This window comes from Rhinolophus sinicus, linkage group LG15 (genome assembly GCF_036562045.2).
Source record: "Rhinolophus sinicus isolate RSC01 linkage group LG15, ASM3656204v1, whole genome shotgun sequence".
Taxonomy (NCBI): Eukaryota; Metazoa; Chordata; class Mammalia; order Chiroptera; family Rhinolophidae; genus Rhinolophus; species Rhinolophus sinicus.
In genome coordinates, this window is record NC_133764.1 from 38667446 (window position 1) to 38689290 (window position 21845).

Genomic DNA, 21845 nt, shown 5'->3' on the forward strand with positions numbered 1-21845 from the left:
TGTCTCTGAAATCTCCCTCCCTTCTCTCTTAAGGACACCTGCCACTGGATATGGGGCCCACCCTAAAGCAGGATGATCTCTGAAGACCCTTAATGTAATCACACCTTCAAAGACCTTATTTCCAAATAAGGTCACGTTCACAGGTCCAGGGCTAAGACTTGCATGTGTCGCTCTTTGGGGGGTGGGGTACCCGCTCCCACAACCTGCAGGCTTGAATGCACCGCCAACAGCCCCTTTTATGCCTGAGTGGTGAAGAGCAGATGCTTCTTCTTCTCCCCTTCACTTGCCAACTGGGTTAGCGGCCAGGGCCCTTATCTGGCTGCCAGCAGGCCGTTCAGAGCTGCCTTGCTCCTTCTAGTGCCAGCAGGCTGGCAAACAGCTGGCGTCTTTCCGTTGCCTGATCCTGGGGTGAGCCCGTGTGGTTGTGCTCAGCCTTGGGCTGGGGCCAGACCGGATCAGGCAGACACTGCCATCCTGCTCTCTGCAGGACAAAGAGCAGGTCCCCGCCTCCACAGAGCCGAGGCCACTCAGCAGAGGATGTGCTTTCCGTGCAGCTAAGAACAGGGCCTGAGTGTTCCCCAAAGGTGCATAGAAAAAATGAGTCAGCTTCATCCATATGCCCACCACCGGCCCTCTCGCCAGGGGCAGCCACAGGGAGTACGTAACACGCATGGGAGAGGACGCAGCGTTTGCTCTGAAGCCCATGCGACAGCCCTTTTGATGTCCCTCTCTCTTTGAGCTCTCCCCACACTCAGTCCCTCCTGCCCCAAGTCTTCCACTCCCTTCTGCTGGCGTTTCCACTCCACTCACTCTTTCTCCAAATATTAGCCTGCTCCTGCGTTGTGGTAGCCCCGTGAATTAGGCGATGGGGACATAATGACAAGTAAGACATGGCCCTTGCCTTCCAGAGCGCTTTGACATGCCTCTAACTGCAGGGCGACAGAGATGCCAGCTTCTCAGAACTGCCTGCTTAGCACCTGATTATCGGCTCTGTCTGAATCCTTCCCTAAGCAGTTTACTTAGGTTGCTTTCCTCAGCTCCTGACCCCAGCTAGTAAGGAACTGGCTATCCATTCCCATCCCTGGAACAGACTTGATAAACACAGTTGTAACACAAACATTAGTGTTTTAGCAAAAGGACCAAAAAGCAGCAGATGACTCAGCCAAAGGAAAGAACTGCTTATGTCAGGACGTTTAGGAGTTTCTGTGGCCAAGGGTGGGAGCAGTGAGGAAGGCAGTCTCCAGCCTACGGGGATACAGTGAGAGAGAGAGACAGAGAGAGAGAGAGAGAGAGAGAGAGAGAGACAGAGAGACAGAGAGACAGAGAGAGAGAGAGAGAGAGACACAGAGAGAGACAGAGTTGGTTTATGCTCAAGGATAATTTGCTGTAGGGTTCACTATAGGAACACAACGGTGTGATGCCAAGCTCTTTTATTGGCCCACAGTAACTGGAATAAAGTGAGCCTTCTTGCCCAGATTGTGAAAAACCCAGGTTACAGAAAATAATAATTAAAACAAGGTGCCTCCACATGCAGAAGAGTGGAGTTGGAACCCCTACCTCACACCATATATAAAACTTAATTCAAAATGGATCAAAGACCTAAATATAAGAGCTGAAACTATAAATTTTTTAGAAAAAAAGCCTTGGTGTAAATCATCATGAACTTGTATCAGGCAACAGTTTCCTAGATATGGCACCAAAAGCACAAGAAATAAAAGAAAAAATAGGTAAATTGGACATTATCAAAATTTTAAATTCTGTACTTCAAAGGACACCATTAAGAAAGTGAAAAGACAACAGAGAATGGGAGAAAATATTTGCAAATCATATATTTGAGAAGGAACTTGTATCTAGACTATATAAAAGAACTCTTGCAACTGAAAAATAAAGAGACAACCCAATTAAAAATGGACAATGGATCTCAATAACCATTTCTCCAAAGAAGGCATACAAATGACGAATAAGCACATGAAAAGATGTCAACATCATTAGTCACCGGGGAAATGCAGGTCAAAAACTAGTTTTGATATACAACTTCATAACCAGTAGGATGGCTATAATCAAATGTCAGGAGTTGGTGAGAATGTGGGGAAACTGGAACTCTCATACACTGCCAGGGGGAATGTAAAATGGTGCAGCTGCTGTGGAAAACAGTCTGGAAGTTTCTCAAAAAGTTAAACCCAGAACTGCAGATGACCCAGCAATTCCACTTCTAGGGATATACCCAAGGAAATGACAATGTGTACACAAAACCTTGTAGGTGAATGTTCAGAGAAGCGTTATTTGTAATAAACAAAAAAGTGGGAACAACCTAAATATCCATCAGCTGATGAGTGCACAAGCACAATGTGGTCCATCTACACAATGAAATACTACTCAGCCTTAAAAAGGAGCAAAGTCCTGACCCATGCTATAACCAGAGGAAACACTGAAAACAGTATGCTAAGTGTAAGCAGCCAGCCACGAAAGACCATATACTGTATGATTCCATTTTTGGAATGTCCAGAATAGGCAAATTCATAGAGACAGAAAGTGAATTAAAGGTTTCCAGGGGTTGGGAGTGGGGGAATTGGGAAAATGGGGAGTGACTGCTAAAAGGCACAAGGTTTCTTTTTGGAGTGATGTGAATATTCTAAACTTGATTGTAGTGGTGGTTGTGTAACTCTGTGAATATACTGAAAACCATTGAATCACATGCTTTAAAACGGGTGAATTGTGTGGCATGTAAATTTTATCTCAACAAAAAACTAACTACACACACACACACACGCATGCACACGAATGCTTGCCTTTCTCCATGGAGAGCTGGGAAGTCTGGAGTCCCAGAAGTATAACCTTCAGAGCCACTCTCAGTACTCTGGGCTGGGTCTAGGATGGGGCTAGGGACCAGTGAGGTGAGATGGGAGGGTCAGGGTTATGTCTTCCAAGCATGATTGAACAGCACTTGGGAATCAACTGGTGGATGAGATCACTCAACGCAGGAGGCTGACTCAGTTGCCAAAGGAAGCAATCCAGAGGAACAGCTAATTGAAGACCATGCCTTTCACTCAAGTCCCACACAGCTGGAGTAGGGATTGGAAAGGCGTAGTGACCTCAAATGCCCCTACCTCAACAGGCCCCGATAACCAGCTCCTCTTAGGGCAGAATGGAGCAGAGTCCACTTCTCATTATGCAGATGGCCAGGCGAGGACAAAGGATTTCCTGTAGAGATTTCACATATAGGATTAGAAGTCCATATATTCTAGATAATTTGGGAACCTCTCTGCCTAAGGTGGAAAAAAAATGTGCCAACTGGTGAACTGAGATGACCACTAAGTTATCCATTCAGTTTGAGATCCCACTTACTAAAAACTGTCCAACAAGTGTGTATTAAATGCTTGCCATGTGGGGGAAACATTCACAGTAGAGTTACCACAATCAAAAATTAAAGTAACGATGCCTGCTACCTTTGAGGAGATAAAAGTCAAGATTGAGAATTGTGGCAGAGAACTTGAAACTAATAAAGAACCAAATGGAAACCCTAGAAGTGAAAAACAAAACAAGTGAACTGAAGAACTTGGTGGGTAAATATACCAGCATATTATATAAAGCAGAAGAGAAAAATCAGTGAATTAGAATATAAACCAGAAGAAAATATACAGACAGAAGCATGCAGGGACAAAAGGATAGGAAATACAGAATGAAGGATATATCAGTGAAGAGACGACAATGAGAAGGCCCAACATACGTGCAACTGGAGTCCCAGATGGAGAAATGAGAGAAGGCAACAGAAATAACACCTTGAAGACAAAATGGCTGAGAATGTAACCAAATTAATGAAAGTTACTAAGGCACAGATTCAAGAAACCCAGTGAATCCCAAGCAGGATAAATAAAATCAAGTCCATACCTCCCATGACACACGGTGGTAAAACCATTGAAAACCAAAGACAAAGAGAAAAATCTTAACAGAAAGAGGGAAAATATTTTGACTCAAAGGAGCAAAGATAAGCCTGACAACTGGCCTCTCAACGGAAGGAGAGAAAGCCTAAAGTTAGTGGAATGGTATATTTAAAGGGCTGAAAAACAGTAACTGTCAATCTAAAGTTCTATTCCCAATGAAAATGAAAAATAAAGACATTTTCAAAGAAACAAAAATTGGAGACTTTGCCACTGGAAAACCTGCACTAAATGAAAATGACCCTGGGGGGAAGGTAGGAGATGCAGGAAAGAATTAGGAGACACCAAAATGGTAAATTTGGTGGTAATTTTAAATGAATGTTGCCTGTATAAATATTTTAAAAAATGTCTCAGAAAACAGTTTCGGAGCTTCTCAAAATGTTAAACATAGAGTTACCATGTGGCTCAGCAAACGCACGCCTAAGTACCAGGTGTAACAATTAAGTTCGCAAACTTGTTGCAATGATGTTGGTAACCTTTTTTGATATCAGAGGGATTATTATGAATTTGTACCAACTGGACAAACAGTTAACCAAATGTACTGTTTGGAAGTGCTGAAAAGGCTGCGTGAAAAAGTTAGATGACCTGAATTTTTCGCCAACAATTCATGGCTCTTGCATCACGACAATGCACCAGCTCACAGGGCACTGTCTATAAGGGAGTTTTTAGCCAGTAAACAAATAACTGTACTGGAACACCCTCCCTACTCACCTGATCTGGCCCCCAGTGACTTCTTTCTTTACCTGAAGAGAAAGGAAATACTGAAAGAAAAACATTTTGATGACATTCAGGACATCAAGGGTAAATATGACGACAGCTCTGATGGCCATTCCAGAAAAAGAGTTTCAAAATTGCTTTGAAGGGTGGACTAGGCGCTGGTGTCGGTGCATAGCTTCCCCAGGGGAGAACTTCAAAGGTGACCGTAGTGATATTCAGCAATGAGGTATGTAGCGCTTTTTCTAGGATGAGTTCGTGAACTTAATTGTCAGACCTCGTACATACCCAAGAGAATAAAAAGAGACGCCCACACGTAAACCTGTGTACAAATGTCTACAGCAGCATTCTTCATAAAAGCAAGAAAGTCGAAACAACATAAATGTCCACCAATGGATGAATGAATAAGTAAAATGTGACATATCCCCATGGGAATTAAAGGAATGGGGTCCCACTGTACATGCTACAACATGGATAAACCTCAAAAACATCATCCTAAATAAAAGAAGCTGGTCACATAAGACCCACATATTGTATGATTTCATTTATGTGCAATGTCCAGAATAAGCCAATCCACAGAGACAGGAAGTACTGGCGTTTGCCTAATGCTGGGTGTGTGGGGGTGGAGTGGGGAGTAACTGCGGGTGGGTGTCCTTGAGGAGTGACAGAATGTTCTAAAATTGTGGTGATGGTTGCATAACTCTGTGAACATATTAAACATCATTGAATTTGAGCACTTTAAATGGGTGAGTTGTGTTCTATTTGAATTATATCTCAATAAAGTCATTAAAAAAGAAACTATGCTGAAAATCAACACCAAAAAGTAAATTAAGGTATCCCCATATGTTTGGAAGTTAAGAAATATGCTTCTAAATAATTTGTGGATCAAAAGCATTAGTCACAAGAAACAGAACATATTTTGAAGTTAATTAAAATGAAAAAAACTAAATTTCAAAATTTGTGGGATATACTAAAGCCACACTTAAGGCATAGCTTTTACTGCAATATTAGAAAAGGAGAAAGGTTGAAAATCAGGACAAGCATTTTCCTCAAGAAGTTAGGACAAAACAACAAATGAAACCCAAAGAAAGCAAGAAAAAAGAAACAAAGATAAAAGGAAAAATTAATGAAATAGGAAAATAAACATAAAAGAAACATCACCACCGACATCGCTACAGACATGGAAAATAGTTCATGAACCTGAGGACTAACTTCATGTTAATCAACTTGGAAAATGAGATGAAATGAACACTTTTCTTTTTCCAAAAACACAACTTGCAATATGAAAGGGACAATCCGAATGGCCTTAAAAGTGTCAGACAGAATGTGTGAATCAACAACTTTCCACAAAATAAACTCCCAGGCTCAGATTGTCTTATCGGTAAACTTTACCAAATATTTATGGAAAAATAACCCTACTCTTGCACAAACTCTTCAGACAGGAGAAAAAGGGACTATTGTCCAACTTGTCTTATCATCATCTCATCCAAAACCTGGTGAGAAAATTGCAAGAAAGGAAAATTGTAGGCCAATCTCACTTGTAAACATAGAAAAATCTGAAACACCGTATTAGCAGTAATAGGAAAGTCTTTCCAAAAATCACAGACCAACCGTGGGTCCACATGATAAAAATAAAGCGTGACCCTGACATCAGATACAAAGATAACTCCAGGTGAGTGGTAGATCTGAAGGTGAAAGGCAAAAAAATTAAGTTCCCAGAAAATAGCAGAGAATGGAATATTCCACATTTTCATGACTTTGGGGTAGGGAAATACATTTTGAAAAAGATACAAAAATACTAATTCTAACAGAAAGGGCTGATGAATTCTATTGCAGCCAAATTAAGGACATTTTGGACGGGGTTAGAGAAGAATTAATGGAAATTACAGAGTCTTTAGAACTTAATGAAAATGAAAGCACTAGTTCTCAAAACCTGTGTGAGACAGTGAGTAATTCTCAGAGGGACGTGTATCCCCTCAACTGTGTTCATATCAAAACAAGATGGATTTAAAAATAAGTGTACCAAACTGTCTACTTTTGAAACCAGAAAAAAGAACAACAAAATAAATCCAAAGAAAACAAGGGGAAAGAAAATAAAAGTGGAGATTAGTGACACAGAAAACAAACAAAATAATAGAACAAAATCAAGTGCTGGTGTTTTGAAAAGACTAATAAAATACAGTCCTTCAGCAAAAAGCATCAAGTAAAAAAAAAAAAGAGACACAAATAAACAACATCAGGATTAAAGAGAGACATAACCAACAGATTTAAAAATATGATTAGGAACAACGTAGTACCTCACATTTGAAAACCTCGATGAAATGGACACTTTTCTAGAAAAACATTTATTAGCAAAATTGGCCCAGGAAGAAAGAGAAAAATCTGAATAGGTCAGTAACCAAAAAGGAAGATCAAATACTAAACATCTACCCTGAAAAGGCATCTGGAAGTTAGATAGGTAAAAACACAAAAACCAAAACAAACAAACAAAAATGAAGACAAATGACAATTATTAGCTAAAAATACCGGAGAACATCTTCATGACCTTAACGTCGGGACAGCCCTCCTAACTACCGTGTTTCCCCCAAAATAAGACCGGGTCTTATATTAATTTTTGCTCCAAAAGACGCATTAGGGCTTATGTTCAGGGGATGTCATCCTGAAAAATCATGCTAGGGCTGATTTTCTGGTCAGGTCTTATTTTCGGGGAAACACGGTAGGAGGGAACAGCAAAGCTAGAAGGGACGCTGTTAATAATCTTGACCATAGCGAAATCTGAAACACCTGTCCCGCACGAGCCTTTGAAAGTGTTCAAAGATAAGCAGCACGCACATTTGCTCTGTTCATGTAGGTAAGAAGCAAACTGTTAGTAGCCAGAACACATGGCAGATTCCTACATGTCACTAATTAAAGACAACACAGTAGAACAAAGGTCCCAAGGGCAACGTCCCCAATAGGATGGTCACAGAAGAAATGACTCATTTCCAAATGGCTGAGCAATGGCAGCCTCAAGTGGGTGTAAAGGCGCGACGCTATGACTGGAGCCAGAGGCTGGCCCAGGTTCCTTTTATTCATGAAGGCTTTGCTGAGTACCTAGGAGGATGTTATAAAAGGGAGCCTCAGTTCAAAAGCCTTGAGCGTGATTTTGGCTCATGCCCCAGCTGGTCTGAGGCACCTGTCTGAACGGAGGAAAAGTGAGATTCATCGCAGAAGGAACGCACTCAGAAAGAATAAGCAAGAAAATAAATAAATAACAGGCTATTGTTTTGGAAGGTTTTTCTAAAATCCTGTATTTCCCTTGTCATAGATTCAACTACTGTTAATAAATACCCACATAGTTATTGGCTTAAATCAGATAGAAGTTTCTTACCTACTTAGGAGTCGGGCCAGTGCAGTACTGAGATCTGTGCTACAGGGGACCCAGGCCCCTTCTCGCTTGTTGCTCTGTGTCCTCCACATACGGCTCCCACCTAGAGTGGGAACTGCTGCAGTTCCCACCATCACATCCTCATGTTCACTGGCAGCCAGCAGGCAGCTCAAACCTGGGCCTTCTCTTCCCAAAAGCCAGAGACGGAAGGGATGCTGGGAGCAATTAGTTCCTGCCATACCTTTCACATATCATCAATGAAGCCAGAGGAGCAGGTGATGGTGATGTCCACTTACCTGGTCTGAGCTTCTGGCCCCAGGACGTTGTGGGAGTCCGCAGGGAAGAGGGCGGGGCAGGCAGAGCAGGCAGATGTGAGCCCAGATCGCCTACTCGGGGGCCAGTTGACTACGCTCGGTCGTGCAGGGGAGTCTCCAGGCTCAGCTCCCCTGAGTCACCCTGATTTCCTGTGCGGGTGTGGACAGAGCCCAGATGGCTGAGAGCTCTCCAGCAGATGCCAGAGGGGCCCCACAACAGTGCAAGGTGGTCTGCAGCAAGGCCGCAGTGTAGCTCGCAGGCGGGGCTGCCAACTTTAGCAAATACCCGATCCCAGGTCACTTTGCATTTCAGACAAACGAGGAATAATTGTTTAGTATAGGCATGTCCCATGGTCCATTCATTGTTTATCTGGAAATTTAAATGGGTGTCCTGTATTTCACCTGGAAACCCTATAAGGCTAGGGCTTTAGGGGGCCCAGCCAGGCCTCAGAGGGGTCTGGAGCTCCAGTGGGAACCAGTGTGAGCTCAAGGCAGACATGGGGACCTCCAGAGAGACCAGGAGCCATAGGGCCTCCCGGGCAGGTAGCAAACCGGCCAACACAGAGGCCACAAGACTGGACTGGTCCCTGCCCCAGGGTGTGTGTGCACGTGCGTGCATGTGTGTGTGTGTGTGCGTGCATGTGCGCGTGCATGCAGGGTTACCTGTGTCTCCCTGCTCCCCAACCTACAGAGAGGAGCAGAGGAGGGAGGCCCTGGCGTATTCCCCCCGCACCCCAGAGACTGCACATTATCCAAGGGCTGTTTAAAGTTTCTCTAAGAATTGTGTTAGTTCTCAGGATGACACATTTATTTATTTTTCCCACTAGGCTGCAGGTGAGCTCTCAGGAACATCTGGTTCGATGCAGACCGAATACAGACTCCACGTCTCCTGCACTCACCTGAGCACAGCAGGTGTGAGCTGGGGGACCCTGCTCCCCCTTCTCAGGGCTTCGCAGTCTCTGTCCTCCCTGGGATCCGCATCCGGGCTCCTGAGTGACCAGTCCTCCCTACAGCACAGCCGGGGCCCCATTCCTCAGCCTGAGTCACCTTCCCCACTCTCAGGGTTTATGGAAACTTGGGGCCTCACAAAGTTCAAAGTCCACCGTGAGGACAACAAAGAGGCCCACCCAACGTGGCCTGGGCGTGGACTGGGGGCAGCTGCAGGCCAGCTGAGACACTCCCAGCTGCACCAAGAGGCCCTGGGGGCTGGGTGAGGAGACTGACGCTGGCCCAAACTTGGCCCTGTGGGGCCCAGCCTGGGTCTGGCTTCCCAGACCCTTCTCGTCCAGGCTCAGGCTTCCCTTCAATCAGGTCTCCTGTGAACTCGTCTGTGGCCCAGAGACCACGGAGCTCGTCTCTGAGTTACCTCCAGCCCTGCGTGCTCAGGGGTAGGTCTGGGAGAACAGGAAACATGTGGACAGCTACGTGCAGTCTACTCACCCACGTCTGCTGGTATCTGCCCCTGGCCTTTCATCGTCTTCTTTACGTTACAAACTGTCCTGTCCAGAGACTCAGCCATCTCCCCCACCCCACCCTGTGAAAAAGTAGTTCTTCTATTTACATATTCATTTCAATATTCCTGACCTATAAACGGGTCTTTTTCGATTCTCCTTTGAACTAGTTATAACATGTCTGGTTCCTTTGCTGCCTAGAGTAGAACAAAGTCTTTAACACTTGTCCATACTTACACCTGAATGAAAATTGTGGTTTCGCCATTTTCTGAAAATTACCTGTGAAACAGGGGTTAGACGAACTGTCTCACTTCTACAGCTTACCGCCTCTGGGACCTGCGAGACAGGACTTCTCTGAAAAACGAGGCTCGCGCCGGGGAGGGGGCGGTGAGCACCCTGGGCTCAGGCCCCGCCCAGGCCCCCGCCGTTCTCCGCGGCCCCGCCCCTCGCCCTGGCCCCGCCCTCTGGCTACAAAGTCCTGGCGGCGGGGACACCGGCTCAGAGCACCAGCCAGGAGGTGGCCTGCACCCAGTCGGGCCCGGCATCCGTGCCTCGCAGTCCCCATTGGCAGGCGGGCGGCAGCGGAGGCGGGCCCTGGTCTGCGATTGGCGGCGGCGGGCGGTGGGTGGCGGCCGGCGTGGCTGTGTCATGGAGGCGCCTGGAGTCCCTGAGCCGGGAGTCGCTACCCAGGCGGCGGCGCTCCTGCAGGAGCTGCCGCTGCGGGCGCCCGCGATCACAGAGCAGCGGGAGCGGCGGGCGCGGACGAGGTGTGCGGAGGGCCGGGTGGGCAAGCCTGGAGGCCCTGCCTCCCGCGGCGGGCGATAATGCCAACCTCTCCTGGCCGTGGGTCACCCAAAGGACCCTAGCCTGGCATTTGAAATTGATCAGTGGAGGCCAGCTGGTGTAATTAGGGTAATTGACGTCCACGCTGGACAGCAAGGGGCTGGTGGCGGGAGTGGGGACTTTGAACCGGGTCTTGAGGAAGGCAGGAAGGTTTCAGCGGGTGGGAATGGGGGGAAGGGTTTTCAGTGTGAGGGAACAGAACTGACAAAGGCACAGAGGCATGGAAGGGTGACCATGCCCTTCTGGGCCCCCGCTTCTTCCTTGTTGGGGCATTTGCTCACCTGGGGGGAAGTTAGGCGCACAGATGTGACTACCTTCTGGAAACAGCATCTGTAGCTTTGTTTTTAAACCCAAAGGAGAGAGACTGGGGGGTGTTTCAGACTGGACATCTGTGAAAGCTAATGGTCGCGGGCTGGTGGGGAAGAGGAGGGCAGTGGAACTTCGAAAAGGAGCATTTCGGTGGCATTTCTACTTGAATCTGTCCCATTCCTTCCACCCACCCCTATAGTTCTTGGGGTCCCCTTAAGCCCCCTTCTGAAGGCCCTGGGTCAGTATTCAGGCATGGCAGATCCTAAAGAGGGAGCTTTACCCACAAAAATGGAAAATGGAAGCGGGGTGTTGGCAGATGATACCCCCATTAACAAAGACGTGTCTCGGATGTTGGTAGATTTAGAGAATTTCAACTTGAAGCCCCTGGCCAATAAATAAATGGCAGCTGCAGGATCCTCTCATCGCTCTAAAAACAATCATTTTTGAAAAGAAAGCTGTTTAATTTATTCATCCAGGGTTTTCCGGCTTAATGTGCCAAGGCTGTTCTTCTCTCCATAACAACCCTCCATGACAACCCTATATTACACCCCATAAGAGTCCTCCCATGGGGAGTTAGGATTCCGCAGAACATACTTAGGGAAACGTGGCCTGTAGGGAAAGCTTGACCGCTGTTCTCTTAGGCCCTTAACCTTTCTCGTTTTCAGTTTTCCTGGTTCCTTGGCTATAGCAAAACCTGTGAGATAGCTATAGCTTTGGTCTCTGCAGGGTGACATTGGGGTGTCTGTTTTAGAGAGTGAGGGGCTCATTCACAACAAGCAGTAGTGATTGCATGTCTGTCCAAGCCGAGGCCGAGCCTGCTGCTAACACAGGCTGCTGCACTCAATTTGATGCTCGTGTCCAGGGTTTGCATTAAAAAATGTAAGCCAGAGAATCTTCCCCCTTACATGTGTAGATGGGGCCTGGTCCATTTGCTTCTAAGTGTTTTTTTTTTTTTTAACCCTTTTACGTAGGAAAAAAATTTAAAACTCTCTCTTTGCTTAGAATCGAAGAGGAGCAAGAAGCAGCAGTCTTTCGTGAAGTGGTCACTTTCACCCCGGACCCAATGCCAGGTAAGAAGGTCCGAGGAGGTGCTAAGCATCGTGTCCACATCCACTCTTAGGGCTTTCGGGCTGGGCTGCCCACTCCCCGGTTCAAGTTCTCTCTCAGTGATTGTCAGAGCGTCATCAATAACCCCATACTTGCCACTGCTTCCTCACCGTGTCCCTCCTCTGACCAGTCAGATACTATGACAAGGACACCACCAGCCCCATCAGCTTTTACTTCTCATCCCTGGAGGAACTCTTGGCGTGGACACCCGACGTGGAGGACAGCTTTAACGTGGCCTTGGCACCCCCTGAGTGTCGGCAGCCCCCTCTGAGCAGCCGGAGGCCCCGGACTTTGCTGTGTCATGACATGATGGGCGGGTACCTGGATGACAAGTGAGGGCATTGCCTGCGTTTATTTTCTGCTTGTTTTCCTTTGATGGATGGGCTGGAGGGCAGGGAGAGTGCCTGTCGTGTGGCAGAAAGCACTGGGAGTCAGGAGACCTGCGTGAGCCTAGAGTGCCACCAGTGGGAGAGCAGATGAGGCCTCCCTCAGTGTTCACCTGTAAGAAGTGGCGCTGGGCTAGGCAGAGCCACGCCTGTCGGCTCTGAGACCATCTGAGTCCCAGCACTGCCTGCACCTGAGTCTGGCCGGGTGGTGCGGGCACAGCAGCAGGGCACTCTCTTCCCCCATTTCTTGGCTTCACCTTCCTCAGCTGAGCTCTGATTCTATCTGGTCCGCTGGCTCTGGCCTCGAATGCTCCGAGGCACTACCTGCCCCTCCCGTTCCTAGCAAGGGACATTTTTCCCCCAGAGTTACTGCAGGATCAGCTCACTGATCTTAACCGTCCTTACAGCAATCTTGGACATGACGGTTGATGGGAAGGCTTGAGTCAGAGCTGGCCATCAAGGTGCAGACAGGCAGGTGACGAAATCTTACATGCAGGTGCCTTACATGCAAGGAGACTGCTGGAGGAACTGCTTACCTTTGAACAGAGTTGGAGCATTTGCATGAGTCCTTCTGCTTCTCTTTCCTTCCGTGTTCCTTGGTCATCGAGGCTAAAAACACCCCGTCTATCGGATCTGAGAGCAAATGCCTGCATGGCCTGCGGACAGCGTTTCCCTTAAGACTAACCGTCTTGGCATCAGGACGGTGGCACAATCCTGCCCCTTGCCGCGGTATCTGTGCAGTGCCTGGTACATGGCAGGCTTCTGCAGAGCTTGCTCTCTCTCCACCTGGACGTTGCTGTGTCTTTATTCTGCTTCCTGGGTCCTGACTGGTTCTGTTTCTCTGCCCAGGTTTATTCAGGGCTCAGCGGCGCAGAACCCCTACTCCTTCTACCACTGGCAGTATATTGACATCTTCGTGTACTTCAGCCATCACACGGTCACCATCCCCCCGGTGGGCTGGACCAATGCTGCCCACAGGCACGGGGTCTGTGTGCTGGGTAAGAGCCAAAGACAGGACTCCCACTTGGCTAGACTCCTGCGCGATGACAGGGCTGGGCTGGGCTCCTAGTGAGTAGAGCGCCTCGCCTGGGGGCTGCCTGATCGGTTAGGACAGCTGGAGGCTGACTGATTCTGGAAAGGATAGTCAGTGTCTTCAGTTTTGCAGGCCCCTGGGTTGCTGTTATGACAGCTCAGCCAGAGGTGGCTGAGCCCGGGGTACAGCACTACTTCTCAAGCGTTCACCTGCATGGGGGTCCTCGGTTGGCTTGTTTAAGCCCCACGGCTGGGCCCCAGCCCAAGGGTATCTGACTCACAGCCAAGAATTTGAGTGTCTAACAGGCATGTAGGCCATACGAGGCTGCTGATGCAGCAACCACCAGTTCCCACGCCTGACCCACTTCTATCCTGACCCGCAGGCACTTTCATCACCGAGTGGCAAGAAGGTGGGCAGCTGTGCGAAGCCTTCCTAGCTGGGGACGAGCACTCGTACCGGGCAGTGGCAGACCAGCTGGTCCTGATCGCCCAGTTTTTCCGTTTCGATGGCTGGCTGATCAACATCGAGAACTCTCTGAGTGTGAGCATGGCCCTTTTCTTGGCACTGGTCCAGCCCAGCCCCTGCTGCCGCGTGCTGTCCCTTCACCGTGTCCTCAGCCTCCCCTCAGCGCGCTCCCAGGCCGGCCCCGTGATGGTGGCAGGAGCCCCTACTCGCCTCCAGTGAGGCAGCTCCGATCCCCGTTACTCAGCAGCGACGACACAGGGCCTCGCCCCAGTGCTGTGTCCAGAAGCCTGCACGGCTGAGCTTGGCTTCTCCAGCTCCGTCATGGTGACACGCGCCCCCTCCTCCGTCTCTGCTTGGTTCGGGCTGCATGTGCGGCTTCCTTTTGAGACTCTCTCCTCTCACGGCATTTTCTCTTTTCCTGACCGCTGTGTCCATGTCCTTCCTGCTTCAGATGAAGGAAAGTCGGACCTCTGGCTGGACCCTCCCCTTGGCGACTTGTGGGGCTGACTGGCTTCCGGGACCGTGGCGGTTTTGGGGGACCTGGCTGCTCCTGGGATTGTGTCCTGTCTGTCCTGCGCTAGGCATGTCTCAGGACAGACATTTCTGGGCCTCACTGGGTCTTGTCTGCGTCCTTCTCCCCAGCTGGCCGCAGTGGGGAACATGCCCCACTTCCTTCAGTACCTGACCACTCAGCTGCATCAACATGTCCCTGGGGGCTTGGTGCTCTGGTACGACAGCGTGGTGAGCAGTGGCCAGCTCAAATGGCAGAATGAGCTAAACGAACACAATAGGTGAGCCTGCAGGATGGCGGCGCTGGCCCTCGGGGCAGAGATGTGGGAGCTCTGTATCTCTCCTGGCGGACGGCATTGCGCAAATGACCGCCTTGGGTAAAGAGGGAGCGGGCAGCGTCATCTCGTAACCTGGTGCTCAGCAGGCAGAATTAGCGCCTGGCCGCTTGGTGCTGTGCCGGGGGCTGTAGGCCACGTTTGTGGGCTCAGCCCCTGTTCTTTGGGAGACTCTGCTCTGGGTCCTGGCGGCAGCCCACAGTCTGGGTCGTGTGTGGACGCGGGTGCTGGCAGGGGAAGAAGACTGAGACAGCAGGACAAGCACCCTGGTCCTTCACCCCGGCCTTTGCCATCTTGCAGGGTCTTCTTTGATTCCTGTGACGGGTTCTTCACCAACTATAACTGGCAGGCGGGACATCTGGAGCGAATGCGGGGCCAGGCCGGGGAGCGCCAGGCCGATGTCTATGTGGGAGTGGACGTGTTTGCCCGGGGAAACGTTGTCGGGGGCCGATTTGACACCAACAAGGTGGGTGGTGGCACTGGAGGCCAGGGGTGGGGACAGTGGCCTGCGTGCCTTCCGTGGGGCTTAGATTTCTTGTGGCCCTTTCATTCCCATCTCTCTTTGAGGGAGAGAGGCAGCAGTTTATTTTCCTAGAGTAGGGAAACTGAGGCACCCAGAAACTTCAGTGACCTGCCCTAAGGCCAAGCTGTGCCCTAAAATCCTAACTTCCACCCATTTCTACGGTCAGATGGTGCTTTTCATACAGGTGTTAATGCACAAAGGCACCTGTGCCCACTGCGGTCTCACCTCTAGCTAGCTTGACATACTTTGAAGGATGCTAAGCTAGCGTCTTAAACCTTGGTGGACTTGGGGATGCTGGAGTCAAACAGCAGGGCTTCCTTTCACAGGCAGCTCTGGGCTAAGGACCCAGGTGACAAACGCACGGTTTGGGAGCTGCTGGTTTACTAACTAGTGAGGTTTTCTGGCAAGGCAAGTCATGTCGGCTGTGAGGAAAGAGAAGAGGGGCTACGGGGCTAATGTACCTGCTGTGGGATAAGTAGGGAGTCAGCTTGTCTCCTGGGCTGTCAGACCTGCCTTCCCCCCCACCCCCACCAGGTGCCACAGGGACAGTCTCATTAATTAAGCTTAAGTGATTAAATTAATCCAATAACTGAAGATTCTCTCCAACCCTGTGAATCTGGTAACAGAGCAGGGTGGGGTGTAGGGAGAGAGAGCAACTACAGTGAGGGGTATAGCTGTGCGCGCCCCACCCGCAGACCCCTGCCCACAGTAGCACCCACTTCCGGTCGCCTGTGGGACTGTAGGGATGAACCCGAAAGCCTTGCGTGGAGCTGGGAGGGAGAGTGGGCAGCCCCCGCCTTCCCAGGCCGCCCCCGGGAGAGCCCACCTGTCTGGACACTGGTTGTGTCCTGACGCGCCCAGCATGTCCCTGCTGCTGTGTCTCTAGTCTCTCGAGCTGATCCGAAAGCACGGGTTCTCCGCGGCCCTGTTTGCGCCAGGCTGGGTGTACGAGTGTTTGGAGAAGAAGAATTTCTTCCAGAACCAGGACAAGTGAGTCCTGCCCGACTCAAGGCTTAGCGGGGGCTGATGGCAGCGAGGGGTCTCAGGGGACTTCTCGAGGCGCCTCAGGCCTGACTCTCTCGGGGATGGTCAAGGCAGGACGCGTGGCCCCGCCGCCCAGGCTGCTTCCGGGGGCGGGGTCTCGGAGGGATCACTTCCCACAGATGTGCGCCTCCCACATGCCCGTGTTGGGGGATGTGGGCCAGCCGGAGTCACAGGGCATCACAGGGCGTGAGCTGAGGGGAGGCGCCCCTTTATTCTAGACTTGAACTGCTGGTTTCTCCGCAGGTTCTGGAGTCTGCTGGCTGGCTACCTGCCCACCCATAGCATCTGCTCCTTGCCCTTTGTCACTTCTTTCTGCATGGGCATGGGGGCTCGAAGAGTCTGCTATGGCCAGGTGTGTGGGCCACCGTGCTGGGTGACCGCGGGCAGTGGGGTTCCTTCCCGTGACAAAGGGGCAGCCTTTTTTCCGTGTCTTGGGGCGCCTCCTGGGAGGGGCGGGAGGGGCCTTGGGGCTTGTGAAGGGGATGATGGCCGCTCTGTTCTTTCTGTCACATCTGTGCACACACTGTTCTGCCCTCCCAGTCGTCCCTCCAATGCTGCGTTTTCCTCTAGGAGGTGGCGGTGGGGCCCTGGTACCACCCAAGTGCCCAGGAAATCCAGCCCCTGTTTGGAGAGCACAGACTGGAAGGGGACGGAGGGGGCTGGGTGAAGACGCTCAGCTGCATGGCAGACGCCTGGAATGGGGGCAGCTCCCTGCTCATCGAGGGGGTGATTCCGCCTGAGGTCAGAGAGGTGGTTGTGAGGTAGGTGAGTGAGTGGGAGGAGATTTGGGGATCACCATCTTCTCCCCTTATCTGTGTTGATGGCGTAACCGGGCAGGTGGGCGGCGGAGGCCGGAATGAGGCCAGAGGCCAGAACCGAGGTGTGTCCCACTGTGGCGAAAACACAGCACACAGTTTACCGCCTTCAGCAGTTTTCAGTGTACAGTGTGGTAGTGTGAACTATATGCACACTGGTGGGGACCCAATCTCCAGAACTGTGTCATCTTGCAAAACTGGAACTGTCCACACTGCACGGTTCCCACCCCTGCCCCAGCCCTGGCCCCCACACTCCACTTTCTGTTCCTGAGACTGAGTGCTTCAGATACCTCTTGTCTATAGGATTGCAGAACTGGGACGTTTCAGCCACAGAGGACCTGGTTTTGGGGGAAGGGCATCCCCAGAGTGGGCCTCTGGCCCCCGAGCTCCCTGGAGGGAGAGGTTGGTGGCTGGCGTGCTGGAACCAGCTCAAGCCACTCATCATAGGCCCTTCCTCCTCCAGGTTATTCTCCCTGCAGGTCCCAATGCCACCTGAAGTCTTCCTGTCCATGGTGTATAAGCTCGAAGGGCCTTCGAATGTCAGGGTGGCTTTGGAGCTCACCACAGGGGATGCGGGCAGCTGTCACATCGGTGACATCTGTCCGTTGAATGGTGAGGGGATGGGGTTGGCTCCTGCCTCTCTTTGCAGGTCTCTCCCCCTTCTCCGGACAGCTCGGGGAAGAGGGGCCCAGAAGGGAGAAGGTGCACGGGGTGTGCAGGAAGCTGGCGTCAGCAGTGTCAGGCCATCCTGCCTGCTGTGATGGTGCCATTGTGGTCCAGCTGCGGGCGGGGAGCTTCACCCCTCAGCCGAGCCCTCTGGCCCACGGCCCCGGTTGGGCAGCACGGCCTGCTGTATGGGGTTGGATGTGTGCTGCAGAGACTTGGGGAGTGGCCTCCTGCCAGCTGTGACACAGAGGGGGGACATGGCAGGGGCTGGGGAGAAGCCAGGAGAGTGAGGCCACGGCCAGTCCCGAGCATCCATCCGCACACCTGCCTGCTGTCCACCCTGTGCTCCTTTCCAAGGCCTCAGCCTGTCCTGGGCCACACGTGCCTGGGGCGCCCCTGCTCTGACACCTTCCGGTGCCATTTCCTGTGGGTTCTCTCTCAAGTTCCGTGTCTCGTCCCCCAGCAGAAACAAGCTGCAGGCACAGCCCCCAACTCCTCCAGGCGCCCCCCACCAAGCTGGCCAGATCGGTGGGCCACTGTGGCCAGCAGCTCAGTGGGGGCTGGGTCCAGCGGTAAGTCCTCCTTCCTGTGAAGCCCCCGCAGGGCATGACCACACTGGTGGGGACTTGAGGAGTGAGGGGTTCTGTGTTGAGAAGCCCCAGAACTGGAGGGATGGAGGGGCCCTGGAGTAACCACCTGCATTTCAGGCAGCCCCCCAACAAGCCCAGGATACTCACAGGGAGTGGTCTGGTCATGCCATAGCTCTGGGGTTCCCCACTGACCACAGGGTCCACTTTGGGCTGGGTCTCCCTTCCCGCCATGGCGGGGCCTCTGCACAGCCAGTCTGGAAGGCTCTGAGCTGAGGCAGCTTCCTTGTGACCAGCCTCCGTTTGCCTCTGTCAGCTGCTATAAAGTGAACCTGCAAGGCTGTCTCCTGGGGGACCTGCTAGTTAGCTTCCAACGGCTTCCAGGCAGCCGGAAGCAGGAGAACTTCGTCTGTCGCCTTGGAGAGATCCAGGTGAGGCAGGCTCAGCTGAGCACCCATCTCCTGTCTCCTCTGGTTCAGGAGGTTGGGGTGGAGGGACCCAGGCGGGGGACGTGCAGGGGTGGCCCCCTCAGCCGCCCCCGTGGGCTTCTCAGCGGCATGCCTTCTCTCTCCTGCCAGGTGGTGGATGCTAAGAGCTTGCTGGCCCCTCTGCCCCAGGTGCAGGCCATCTCTCTGTCACATGTCCGCTGGCAGCCAGCCGCCTCTTTGGCCTCTTCCGGGGAGGGGCCCCCTGCTGGGCTCCGGCTCAGCTGTACTCTGCACTGGTCCTTCCCTCTGTCCCACGTCCGATGCTTCCGGCTCCACTGTTGCCCAGGGATTGGAGGTGGTCCTCTCGGCAGGGGAGAGAAGCCCAAGCTCCTGGGCCTGGCTTTTGTCAACCAGTACAGGATCGTGGACCTGGCAGTGGCCGCCGCTGGGCCTGGCCAGGATGGCCGTGTGGAGTTCCTGGTGGAGCCTGTCCCCAGGGAGGGGTTCCTGGTGCCGCAGGCCGAGTGGGGCAGGGCGGCTGTGCAGTACTCCATGCCCAGCACGTGAGCGAACATTAAACCAGTCTCCCGCCTCACGGCGACGGCTCCTTCCGCAATGGGGCCAGGAAGTGTGGGGGCAGCGGCGGGAGACCCCAGGTCCCCAGAAGGCTGTGTGTTGCAGCTTTCGTGGGGGGCATTCGTGACAGGAAAGCCGAGAAGTCAGTGTGCTGGGCTGACCCCTGAGGTGCATGGACCCCGTTTTTTCCTCATCCCTCTATAGTGCACACTTCCCAGGGGACCGGGAAAGGATTTGGGATAGTCCAGAAAATTCCATGAAGGGTATTTCCTAATAGGCTGAAAGACGCTTATGCTGAGAATGGTGACCTTTCACCCCTGCAGATGGGACAATGAGAAACGAGCTTACACTGTGGCACGAAGGCTCGGAGCAGGCCCTAACGATGTTTTGAGGGTGCAGACTGCACTAGCAGAGGCTGCAGTGGGGACTGGGGGGTGCAGTGAGGGTGGGTGGGCGTGGAACAGTGGGCGCCTGCAGGGCCCCTGGCGATGGTACCTGGGGACTAGTCTGTGTCCCCTTGGGAGTGGGAACCCAGGGCCAGGCCGGCACCAGCTGCATCTCCACCTGGAGGGTGGGTCACCGCTGTCCAGACCACCTTGTGTTGTGGCTTTCCCGATTTACTGTCCTGAGCCGGAACTATTTCTGAAACATTCTCACTGGCCTGTCTCCTGCTACTTCTCTCCAGGGTTGTAGTTACAGGGCGAAGCTTGCAGGGGGCAGCCTGGGCGCCTTGGCTCCGCCTCTGCTCGGAACGAGCGTCCAGGCGTGGGCTGTAGGATCCCCAGCAGGGCCCAGCCCAGCCCACGGCCTTCGTGTGGGAGCTCTGGGCCCACTGTCCCTTTCCACCGCCCCACTCAGCCTTTCCCAGGGCCAGGCACCTTGAGTAGGTATTCCAAGGGACAGCCCTCTCCACTGCCGTCATCTTCCTCTCTCGCTTCCTTCTCTCCTGGCACCTTCCTCTCCCCACTGTGTGTGCTGAGGCCAGCCAGGGGCTCTGCCCAGGGAGGAGGGGGCTAAGTGAGCCGGATGTGACGTCTGCAGCCACACAGCTGGGCCACCGAGGTGGTTTCCTGGGGTGCGGTCTCCACCTTGGGTAATCCTGCTTCTCTCCAGTGCCGAGAAGGGTCTGTTGTGACCCTTTGATGGGGTCCAAGGCCCAGGTTTCACCCCAGGCCTCTTCCCATCCCCCGTCCTCTGTGCTGAGATGTGGATGGTGCCAAGGGCTAGGACACTGGGGTCACGTGACCTCCCAGCAAGTGGCCTCATGTGCCAGCTCCGGGCCAGCTGTAGCAAGGGAGAGACCACCAGGCGGCAGTGCAGCCACACCGCTTCTCGGGCGTAGGGTCCCCGGCTTTGGGAGGGGTGGGCGGGCCAGGTAAAATCGGCCTGTGGGACAGCTGGTCTTCCAGGGGGACACTTGCCTCCATCTCCACTTTCCCTGCTCTCCCAGGTGCCCACCTTCCTTTCACAGCACGACACAGGGACTCAGCTTCCATGTCTTTCCTCATTGGGAACAATGTACTTTTTATGTCCCACACGTGTGGCCCCGCCAGCTGGGTCCCAGGAGGGGGTAGATGGCTCCTCCAGGCCAGAAGAGGCCGAAACAGGTCTCCCACAGGAGCTGCTGCCACGGGAACTGCTCGTCCCACTTTTCTCTGTTTTGACAATTCCCTGAGCACTTTGAGCCTCTCTCGTTTCGAACCAGGGGGAACCGAACCGGGGTGGGTTTCCCCGCCTTTCTCCCCAAGAGGTGAGAGCCGGCGGCGGGGGGTGGGGGAATGGGCAGGGTGCCTAGAAGTGGGCAGCACAGCCATTCACGTCTGCTGCCCTTTTCATGAAGGCCTTACAAAAAAATGCTGGTTCCCCCGAATATTTTATGCAGAAGAGGGAAAATTTATAGTGGCAATTATTTTCTCAGAGTCTGGTGAACAGGCAATTAGAAATAAGGGGGTTTAGCAGAGCATGGCGCGACAGCAGCACACAGCCCATGCCCCAGGAGCGCGGTCCCCAGTCCCACCACAGGCAAGGCTCGTATGCAGGAAAATTAATGTCGGCCTTTAAGCCTGTGTCCCTCTGGTGGGTGTAATTGCTCTGAAATAAATTACCCAGCATCGTGAAAAATGAACTCGAGTCTTGGTGAGATGTGTTGGGGGCTCCGTGTGGGAGTCTGGCCCCGGCCCAACCCCTCGCTCAAGGCTTCCCGCCCTTGGGCTTCTGCTGCTTCCCACTCCGTTCTCCTTCCTTCCTCTTCCGGGGCAGCAGCCTTCCAGGAATGGGAACTCACACCCTGCTGGTGCAGTGGGCTCCTGGGACCACCTGGCCTGTCAGTTGCAGAGCCAGGTGCATGGGTGAGACCTTAGAGACTCCCCCATCCCACAGCGACAACCTCCCCTGCAGCAGCCCCACTTCCCCAGGACGCCCCAGCTCTGAGGCA

The 21845-nt window shown here is 52.3% G+C and overlaps 1 protein-coding gene and 1 long non-coding RNA gene across 19 annotated transcripts in view; one reads left to right on the plus strand and one right to left on the minus strand.

The window, feature by feature from the left end:
- Positions 1 to 10192, minus strand: part of LOC109449394 (uncharacterized) — an 18335-nt gene extending 8143 nt beyond the window's left edge. For 2 of the 15 annotated variants that reach the window (XR_002137693.2, XR_012492323.1), the window contains exons 1-3: positions 10064 to 10162; positions 8316 to 8483; positions 3108 to 3201 (exon numbers count right to left, since the gene is read on the minus strand). This is a non-coding gene — a long non-coding RNA (uncharacterized LOC109449394). The other 13 variants (XR_012492325.1, XR_012492326.1, XR_012492328.1 and 10 more) reach the window with 13 other exon arrangements.
- A 117-nt stretch (positions 10193 to 10309) lies between these two features.
- On the plus strand, positions 10310 to 21536 carry ENGASE (endo-beta-N-acetylglucosaminidase). Of its 4 annotated transcripts, none has more exons than XM_019735631.2 (14): positions 10310 to 10551; positions 11939 to 12006; positions 12174 to 12375; positions 13279 to 13427; positions 13845 to 14002; positions 14570 to 14718; positions 15073 to 15238; positions 16182 to 16285; positions 16583 to 16691; positions 16910 to 17100; positions 17618 to 17766; positions 18284 to 18392; positions 18724 to 18838; positions 18986 to 21536. In XM_019735631.2, exons 1-14 carry the CDS (start codon positions 10433 to 10435, stop codon positions 19400 to 19402), a joined length of 2205 nt encoding a protein of 734 aa, XP_019591190.2. In that variant the 5' UTR covers positions 10310 to 10432; the 3' UTR covers positions 19403 to 21536. The 4 variants fall into 4 exon arrangements, with proteins under 4 accessions (XP_019591190.2, XP_019591191.2, XP_019591193.2 ...); XM_019735632.2 differs by having other exon boundaries at positions 18287 to 18392; XM_019735634.2 differs by lacking the exon at positions 10310 to 10551 and adding an exon at positions 10558 to 10696.
- Positions 21537 to 21845: the final 309 nt, after the last annotated feature.